This window comes from Propithecus coquereli, unplaced genomic scaffold (genome assembly GCF_000956105.1).
Source record: "Propithecus coquereli isolate 6110/MARCELLA unplaced genomic scaffold, Pcoq_1.0 Scaffold111, whole genome shotgun sequence".
Taxonomy (NCBI): domain Eukaryota; kingdom Metazoa; phylum Chordata; class Mammalia; order Primates; family Indriidae; genus Propithecus; species Propithecus coquereli.
The window spans coordinates 4,376,145-4,386,282 of NW_012135081.1; the positions used below are offsets into that span (position 1 = coordinate 4,376,145).

General features: G+C 45.6%; 1 protein-coding gene across 1 annotated transcript; it reads right to left on the reverse strand.

Moving 5' to 3' along the window:
- Nucleotides 1-232: 232 nt before the first annotated feature.
- On the reverse strand, nucleotides 233-9,507 carry ATP5G2 (ATP synthase, H+ transporting, mitochondrial Fo complex, subunit C2 (subunit 9)). Its single transcript, XM_012653816.1, has 6 exons — nucleotides 9,493-9,507; nucleotides 8,937-9,057; nucleotides 5,090-5,159; nucleotides 3,319-3,396; nucleotides 2,577-2,770; nucleotides 233-496 (listed from the first exon to the last, which is right to left on the reverse strand). Exons 2-6 carry the CDS (start codon nucleotides 9,044-9,046, stop codon nucleotides 382-384), a joined length of 567 nt encoding a protein of 188 aa, XP_012509270.1. The 5' UTR covers nucleotides 9,047-9,057; nucleotides 9,493-9,507; the 3' UTR covers nucleotides 233-381.
- Nucleotides 9,508-10,138: the final 631 nt, after the last annotated feature.

Consider the following 10,138-nt stretch of genomic DNA (forward strand, 5'->3'; position numbering starts at 1 on the left):
AACTTGCTACTGACCCCAATCCTCCAAGGCAAGCAGCAAGCCATGCTATGGGAAAGTTATTAAAAAGGAGAGCTATTTTGAATAAAGCTTTACTGAAACAGAGAATTAACAAGGGAGCCTAGGCAGACCCATATTGAGTTTAGATCCATCACCACCCTCAAGAGCCTTTTACTCTCACCACGTCACTCAGCCAACTGTGGAAAAGAAATATACACAGGAGACTCAAGAAACATCTTATTAATACAGTATTTATTTACCTTTCCTCTGTCAAACCCTGAGTCAACCACTTTCCCCAGGCTGCCTGGGGAAGTATAGGAAAAGGAACACACAGGGCAGACGAGACACAGGAGAAAGAACTATGGGGAGGTGGAGATGGTTCCTTCACATGGCGAAGAGGATGAGAAAGGCCACCATCAGGCAAAAGAGCCCCATGGCCTCTGAGAGGGCAAAGCCCAGAATGGCGTAGGAGAAGAGCTGTTGCTTCAGAGAAGGGTTCCTGGAAGAAGAGGAGAAAAGACTGAATTTCTAGTTCACACAAAGAAAACGACAAACATCTAAGGTAGACTCAGGGAGAATTCTCCTCTTCAAGATTGTCTTACTTAAGGAGCCTTTCAGGGTGACATCATCATGCCCAAATTCTTGCCCTGATGCATCAAGGGTTCCACAGGGACTGAATGAGGGGTGAATGGACAATCTAAAAATCCTATAACATGGCCTAGGTACAATCATTACCTTCTCCAGTGATAAGTTATCATTACCATAACTTAAGACCTTTCAGCCTAGACACTTAATAATATCCAGGGATGGAGGATGGAGGAAGCATCCAGAATGACAGGGACTATCTGGAGCAGTGTTTTCATACTTCAAGCAACAGGACTCCAAAACAGGAAACATATAAAAGCCAAACTGCAATGGTACAAAAGCGAGAAATTTAAAAGGCTTGTTTGGGCTCCCCTTCATTCTCTGGGGCACATCCTCAGAATCCTAGGACTTTATAGAACACAATTAGAAAAAAAACACTGTTCCAGAGGATAAGAATCAGAGGGACAGACTACATTCTCTCATTTGAAAACAGTAAAAGATTCTGGCCTTTAAAAAGCTACACATGGTCTGTGGGGTTTCTGATATGAGTTAAAATAGGATAAGGGACCCCCCCACCCCCTTTGGAAGTCAAAATGTAGTTTGTTATTTCCCTTACTCTGCCCTCTGGAAGTCTTGATGGTTAAGGTAAAGCAACACCAGATTTTAACAGAATTGTGGGTACAGAAGCAGTCAGGCTTCTTTTTAAATATAAACCCTAAAAAAAATAACCCTAGGCCAGGCATGGTGGCTAACGCCTGTAATCCTAGCACTCTGGGAGGCCGAGGCGGGCGGATTGTTTGAGCTCAGGAGTTCAAGACCAGCCTGAGCAAGAGCGAGACCCCGTCTCTACTAAAAATAGAAAGAAATTAGCCAAACAACTAAAAATAGAAAAAATTAGCCGGGCATGGTGGCGCATGCCTGTAGTCCCAAGCTATTCAGGAGGCTGAGGCAGTAGGATCGCTTAAGCCCAGGAGTTTGAGCTTGCTGTGAGCTAGGCTAATGCCACGGTACTCACTCTAGCCAGGGCAACAAGTGAGACTCTGTCTAAAAAAAAAAAAAAAATAACTCTATCTCCCCAAAGATAATAAGAGAACTTGCTGGTCTCTAGGGGATTAATTTAGTTCTAACGGTAAGTTGTCCATAGCTGGTAGGGACTAAATAGTCCCAGGTGTAGGGAGTAGGGGCTGGCTGCAGACAGAGCCAGTTTTCCCAGGAGTGACAGAGGTGAATTCCCAGAGATGGGGAAAAACAGTAAGCCACTATGTTCACTGATGTTTTAGACATTCACTTTAGCTTTTTCTGTAAAGGACCAGATAGTAAATATTTTAGGCTTTGAGGGCCACATATGGTCTCTATTGCTTTAAAAAAAAAACAAAAACAAACAAAACCTTTAAAGCCTGGGCAATAGTGAGACCGTTTTTTCTACAAAAAAAACAAAAAATTAGCCGGGTGTGGTGGCAGGCACCTGTAGTCCCAGGTTCTTGGGAGGCTGAGGCAGGAGGATCCCTTGAGCCCAGGAGCTGGAGGCTACAGTGAGCCATGATGAGGCCACTGCACTCTAGCCTGGGCCACAGAGCAAGACCCTGTCTCCAAAAAACAAAACAAAACAAAATTTTTAAAAACAGAAAAACCATTCTTAGCTCAACCATACAAAACCAGGCTGTGACCCAAATTTGGCCTTTGTGCCTTAGTGTCCCAATCCCTGCTCTAGACCAAAGGTGTTCCATAGAACTTCAACAATATAAATATTCTTTATCTGCACTGTCGAATACGGTAGTCTCTAGCCACATGTGGCTACGGAGCTCTTGAAATACGGTTAGTGTGAATGAAAACCTAAACTGTATGTATTCTTAATTAATTAAATTTTAAATTCAAAATAGCAACATATAGCTAGTGGCTACTATACAGAATAGTGTAGCTTTAGACGCTCAAGTATTTCTGCCCAGACCTTCGGAAAGCATATCAGAGAGCCAATGGATGGTCTGACATCTTACCTGGCGTAACCAATGATGAGGCTCCCAAACACAGTCCCAATCCCAGCCCCAGAGCCAGCCACCCCAACTGTGGCAGCCCCAGCCCCAATGAACTTGGCTGCTGTGTCGATGTCCCTTGAAATGGCGCTGGTTTGGAAGCTTTGGCTAGGGACAAGTGAGGTCAGGGGACGTGAGACTGCCAGGATCCTGAGGTTCTGTGAAGAAGACGCAGGTACAAGGTAAAGTTTTATGGAAACCCTTTTGCTTTGGAAACTTTTGTACCATTTAAACCCTTTATGCTGCCAAATCCCCCAAGGTTTCTCCTTCAAATGGAAAATCATTTAACTCTCTGGAAAACTCTCTCAAATGCTGGCAAAAAGAACCTTTTAATGTAGGAGGTAGACTTCGAATGCCTTCACAATTCAGGTGTGGTTTAGAACTGTAGGACTGAGGCCCTGGCCTGTTTTTGGTGCCCCGAGAAGATCATCTTCCTCAGACTAGATGCTCCAACTGAAGTCAGTAGACTAGGCCAAGAAATGGCAGTTAGCGGCAGCACATATGGGCTTATGCTGCTAGTGGCAAAAGCTGGAGCACTAGAACATACATTGTATTAACTGTCCTCCATCTCCGCCTAAAGCCAATGGCCTTTATACTTCACTAATTTTAGTCTGTGTGTCCCCAGCACTCCCCCTACTGGTTCTGGCAGGTAACCCTCCCTAGCCCTCACCCCGACACCACAGTCCCAACTCCACCAGTAAGGTACCTCATCTGTTAGTGTTTCTGGTCCTTTCAGCACCACTACAGACAGCGGTCGACTCAGCAGCTGAGAGGTGCTCTTGACCTAGCAGGAAATGACACAAGGGTGGGAAGGTCAAGGAAGGCTGTGGAGAGTTTTAGAACCATGCTAAGTTGTTACATCATCAGAAAGGATCTCCTCTCCTCTGATGCCCTTTCCATTCTCACACTTAAATCAGAATCTTGGATCATTTATTCTTACTTTTAGCAAAGTCTAGATTCAAGAAACCACAGCAGTTCTCTTGCTTCTCAGGTTTTGCTTTAAGGAAAGCAAGTCTATTTCCTTTTGGACCATAAGAGATTTATCTTATTCACCCTTGCTGAACCCTTTTACAGCCCTTGAGAATAAGAAATCTAAGCCTCAGAAGCATTTGCTTCACTCAACAAAGGAGATATATATACAGATACTCCTCAACTTATCATGGGGTTATGTCTTGATAAATCCGTAAGTTGAAAATGCATTCAAAACACCAAACCTAGCAAACAGTAGAGTTTAGCCTCACCTAACCTTAAATATGCTTAAAACATTTACATTAGCCTACAGTTGGGCAAAATCATCTGGCAACGTAGTACACTGTAGAGTATTATTAGTAGCAGTGGCGGACTGGGAGCCATGGCTGACTGCCACTGCCCAGCATTGTGACAGAGTATTATACTATCTTATCACTAGCCTGGGAAAAGATCAAAATTCATAATTCAAAGTATGGTTTCTACTAAATGTCTATCACTTTTGTATCATCATAAAGTCAAAAAATTATAAGTTGAACTATCTAAGTTGGGGACCAACTAACTATATCAGTAATGGCAAGCCCACAAGAAGGAAGCCAACAATTGCGCATCTTTCCCTGAACACATCCTTCTGGAAAATAGGCACAAAGATCCATGCTCAAAATTTACCTCCTCCTGGGAGCCTCTTCTGACTAACCCCAAGCCAGTGTCTCCAAAACAGATAACATGGTGGTTAACAGCCAGGGCCAGAAAGTCAGATAGGCTGACATTGAAATCTTAACTATTAGCTGTGTGATCTCTGGACAAGTCACTTAAATCTTTCTAAGCCTGTATTCTCATCCATTAAATGGCAATAATATCTCTCAGGGCTGATTTGAGGACTAAATGAGATTATATACACAAACAGGTAAACTCAGCGCTAGGCACACAGTAAGTACTCAATAAATGATACCTACTAATAGCATTGCACCTTTTTACTTATGGATAAACCAGCCGTCTCCACTATCTAGTAATTTTAATTTCTTCCACACTATTGCTTCTGAGTCAAATACTTTTCCAATATGTATTTATGTGTATTTTAGTTTCCCATCCAAATTTAAGTGCGAGAATGAACTCCCAACTATGGCTCAGTCAGGACAAGATCCTACACACTGTGTACTCAGCTCAAGTTATATAATCTACTTTAAGTTTACCACCTCTGGCTGGGTTCCAGTTTACAGGGAACATACAGTTTCAGGATCAGGCATAACCTAATCTTGATTTAGACTCTCATCTATACTCTTCTAAGACAGTTGGATAAGAACAGTTAACTGGCCTCTAAGGGATATGGGGTTAGTGGAGTATCTAGCAAGCATTCATTCTCTTCTGTTAGGCTATACAGCAAAGGGCCTTTCCTTCCCAAGAATCTCATTCACCTTCCTCCAGTCCAGCTGTGAAGAACAAGATCTGATACTAAGAAGAGACAAACTGGCCCTTGTTTTAAAACTCTCACAGAAAAAGCAGGTACTCACCAAAGAGGGGGTGGAGATGAACTTTGAGCAGGCATACATTTTCAAGGGGTGAGGGGCTGTGGCAGGAGAACTGGAATTACAGAAACAGCATTGTAAACACTGTCCTTGCTCACTAAACTACATCCTTAATAGAAGGTGTTAAGAAAGCTTAACTGCCTAGAAAGCAGAGTGACTGACCTTAAGTCAGCAGAGGCGGAATTAGAACCCTGAAGTCATGATTTTCCTCTAGAAACCCCAAACAACTCCCAAGATTTCCTTATAATCAAGTGATTTCCTCTGGTCTGAACAAGTAGGCACTTGGTCCCAGCTTTAGGACTTGGTATTCCATTTCCTTAGCCTCATGATTTGTAATAGCCAGAAGAATTTTCCCAGAGTGTCCTTTGCCTAAGTTTTTCAGATTCTATTCAAAAAGAATCCTTCTCGGCCAGGCACGGTGGCTCACGCCTGTAATCCTAGCACTCTGGGAGGCTGAGGCGGGAGGACTGCTCAAGGTCAGGAGTTCGAGACCAGCCTGAGCAAGAGCAACCTCGTCTCTACTAAAAATAGAAAGAAATTATCTGGACAACTAAAAATATATATATAGAAAAAATCAGCCGGGCATGGTGGCACAAGCCTGTAGTCCCAGCTACTTGGGAGGCTGAGGCAGTAGGACTGTTTGAGCCCAGGAGTTTGAGGTTGCTGTGAGCTAGGCTGAAGCCACAGCACTCTAGCCCAGGCAACAGAGTGAGACTTTGTCTCAAAAAAAAAAAAAAAGAACCCTTCTCTGGACCTTGTTGTCTGGGCCTTAAAAAGTTGTCCTTTAAAGACTAGAGTCATTGTGCTCTTGGGAGATATCTGTTGAAGGCCAAGACACTAGAAGGTCTCCAACAATCTTTACTGAATTACCTAGAAGTACATGATTCTTCAAAACACTTCAATTTCCTACATTAATTAACTGGATAAGGCAGATCAAGAAGGATCTCTGTCATTATTACATTTAGCAATGACTGTTAAACTATTATTCATTTTCACCATCATACTATGAAGTACTAAATTGTGTATCCCCGAGATCTGAACAAGTTTCGACACTCTGTTGGTTCTAAGTTGGCAGAATTGAACTTACCTGAGAAGAGACGGTGAGTTAAGGACCTAAAGGCAAGGTTTTTCCAAGCAAAATGAGAAGTCCACCTAAACCAAAATTACCTGGTGTATGGGTGGTGTATGTATTAAAAATACATATTCTTGGCTGGTCCGAAGGTAGTGAGTTATCTCACTTGATTGTTTAGTTACAGACTGAACTCCTTGTTCTACTACTTAACCCCCCTCCTCACTACTGCACTTGACTAGTCTTAAAAAATATATATACATATATTCTTGCCCCCTACCCTGACCTTCCTGGTCAAGATCTATGGGGATAAGGCCCAAGTGCCCTGCATTTCAAACAAGTTTCCTAAATGACTGTTAGGTACACTTAACTGTAAGAGCACTGTCTTAAAACCAGTCTAGAAACTATAGTAGTGGCAGAGGCAGGATCTGAACTCAGATCTTCTTTTTTTTTTTTTAAGAGATAGGGTCTTGGCCGGGCGCGGTGGCTCACATCTGTAATCCTAGCACTCTGGGAGGCCGAGGCAGGCGGATTGTTTGAGCTCAGGAGTTCGAAACCAGCCTGAGCAAGAGCGAGACCCCGTCTCTACTAAAAATAGAAAAGACATTAATTGGACAACTGAAAATATATAGAAAAAAAAAAATTAGCCGGGCATGGTGGCGCATGCCTGTAGTCCCAGCTACTTGGGAGACTGAGGCAGAAGGATCGCTTGAGCCCAGGAGTTTGAGGTTGCTGTGACCTAGGCTGACGCCACGGCACTCACTCTAGCCAGGGCAACAGAGTGAGACTCTGTCTCAAAAAAAAAAAAAAAAAAAAAAAAAAAAAAAAAGAGATAAGGTCTTGTTCTATTGCCCAGGCTGGAACGCACTGACCTGATCACAGCTCACTGTAACCTCAAACTCCTGGCCTCAAGCGATCCTCCTGCCTCAGCCTCTCAAAGTGCTGGTATTACAGGCATGAGCCACCACACCCAGCCAACCAATCTTCTCACTTTTAAGTTACATGCTTTTTTTTTTTTAACTCACTCACTCACTCTCTCTCTCCATTATATGTTTTGTAATACGCCACAGACTGAAATACTCAGTGAATGCTTAGGCATGTTATATGCCACTTCTGTAAATGAAATGGACTCAGATTGTCCCAGGTTATAATCCTTCTGAATCCAGGATCTTAATTACTTTTAGATTAATGTATGTCTTCAACTCTTGTCCTGTCTAAAACTCTTTTTTTCCTATGAACACACCATGTCACACTGTCTAGAACTCTGATCTTTTCCTGTATGTAACTCTAACCCAATTCTGCTGCCCGATATTCAGGTTTTCTTGACTCAAAATCCAATACTTCTTTAAAGCTTTTAGAGAAGTGAAGGCTTTTTTCTAAGGCAATTAAATCTCAATATCATCATTTGCAAAATGTAGTTCTTAGGATTAAATTTATTCATTTACAAGTAATACTTGTAGAGAGTTTACTGTGGTGCTAGCATGTGATAAGCCCACAAAAAGGGTGGCAATTATGAGAGCCTGCACAAAGTGCAGATCCCACCACTGGCCACATAACCATGGCAAGTGTGCAAATGGTAGCCTACACCTTGGGCAAAGGCACTAACCAGAATCAGGGCTTTTAAATCATCATGGGTTTCTCTACCAATGTAGATGTATCACAGAGATATGGGGGTGCTAACTTAACCATTCCCTTCCTTAAACAATTTTCCCTTCCTAATGGTAGAATATGGGGAGATTCATAAATCCTTGAGAAAAGGTGGCAGGTGCAGACTCTCATGCTGGCCCCACTAGCTTTGTCAGACTCCACCCTTCTGGGCCTGCTATCTCTAACAGAAACCCTCATCTCTAGCTCACCACTTGGGATTTTTCCAACTTCACCGGAGTGCCAGGGAAGTAAGAAAAAGGTACTGGGAAACAACCAGTGGTTCCAAAGAGACCAGCCTCTCTTCTGCCTTGGCTCTCCCAGGCACAGCCCGATGGAAAGGGGAGTTTTGGCTGTTCTGTTTGCTTCTACCACGTGCATAGCCTACTTTATAAATTGAGAAGTGCTGACTACAGGGATTGGTGGCTGTATACGATCCACTATCCCCATTGTTTGGAGCACCTGAGATCCTGGAGCCAAAAGTCTGGAGACTTCAGAATAAAGGCGGCAAGAGTCAGGTTGAAGAGAAGAAAACTGAGATAGGAGAGGAGAGCCTGTGGATTGTGACAATCTGAAATAGCAAGACGTTGAGAAAAGAGAGTCTGTAAGGGCTGGGTAGGATCAGATGAAAACGAGCACTCCCGGATCTGACTTTCGCCAGGTCCCCGGCACCCTCCCCCCACGAGACATCCAAGATGGCGCCAGGCCCGCGCGGTTGGAGGTCACCGGCACGCGGAAGAGGCGGCCCTAAGGCGCGGGGATACCGGGAGCCAGGGAGGGCGCAAGAACCTGGGTGGGAGTAAGCAAGGTAAGGGCCTCAAAGCGTCCGCGCGAGGTGGGGTGCCCCGCGCACGTGCGCGGCGCGGGAAGGGCACGAGGCCCCAAGGCCTTACCTGCTCCCAGCGCAGAGAAGACAGAGAGGGGCGGGGGGGCGGGAATAGCGAAAAGAAGGCTCGGCGCATGCGTGGCCCGGGCCAACGAGTCGTCCGTCACGGATAGAGCGATTTGAACGTGGGGGTGTCGACTCGGGCGCCATAGCGCCACCTGCCAGCTCTTTGGCGGTATCTGACCAGTTGCTCCACCTGGCGTTTGAGAGGAGAAACTACAGGCAGAGCCTACCGTGTGCAGAAATGAGGCCAACTCCGCAAAGTAAGCTGATCCTCACCGTGGCCTGCGCTTTGGTCTGCACGGCGTTTGAGATTTTGGACTTCCGACCCCTTTCCGAGCATGCGCAGTCACACTGCAAAAAAAAAAAAAAAAAATCCTGAGTTCGTCTTAAATAGCATACCGTCAGGCTTGGTGTTCAGTGCCTAAAATGGAGCAGGAGGAAAATGAAGTCTTGGGATTTCTGCATTCTGTCGCGCGGGGACCCTGGCATCATTGCATGAGGAACCGGTTTAATGGGCAAATAGTCAGCAAAATGCCCCACCTGCTTCTGGTGGCTCGCATTTCACCCCCCCCCCTCCGCTTTTCCTTAGTCTGGTGATAAGCCATGAGAAAACCAGCATCACCGAGCCAGAAGATAGGGGCTAAATGTGATCTGAAGCTCTCTTTCCTTAGGTCTGGGACAGACTCAATAATGGGCACCTGTAACCTGCTGTAGGTTGCGAAGTCACCCCAGGCATACCCAAGCCTCTGCCCAGTGTTCACCTACAAGAGTTGGTATAAACAGTACCCCCATGAGGTGCTCTCCTGAAAGCCCTGTCTTCTCTCTCGTCCCCTTTCGGTCGTCCTTCCCCTGGTGGAAGGAAGTAGGGGGGCTTCCTGGCCTTCATCTCTTCTTCTAGGCCTCTCTGTCTCCCAGACAGGACCCGACCTGCCCTTTGGAAGAGGGCAGCAAAGCCAACCTAGTTCCAAACCCCAGCCGCCCTGGCATCGTGCTTGAACGCAGCACGAGAAAGATGGGAAAAAGCTCAACCAAACCCCCATAAAAAATAAAAAATAAAAAGAAAGCCGCGGCTGTAAATAAAGCCAAATCCGCCACCCTCTGAGGGGCCGTTTGTCCTCCCCTCCTTGGCCCCGTCCTTCCCGCCGCCCCCTCCCGGCTCCCGGGCCCCGCAGCGCCCCAGCCCCGAGCTCCTCCATTTAATCGGATTTGGGAGAAGGGGAGGATAAATCACGGCAGCAGCTTTACGGTCCCGGAGGAGAGGCGAGCCGCAGCCAGGCACACCCCGGCCGGCGATAAAAACCGCCGCTGAAAGCCCACGGAGCAATTTCCCGGGACCCCGAGCGACGCCATTACAGGAATGTAATTTTGCCCGGATGAGGCCCCGAGTTTAATTATCCTCGCGGAGGAATTTCAATGCGGCCAATCCATCTTG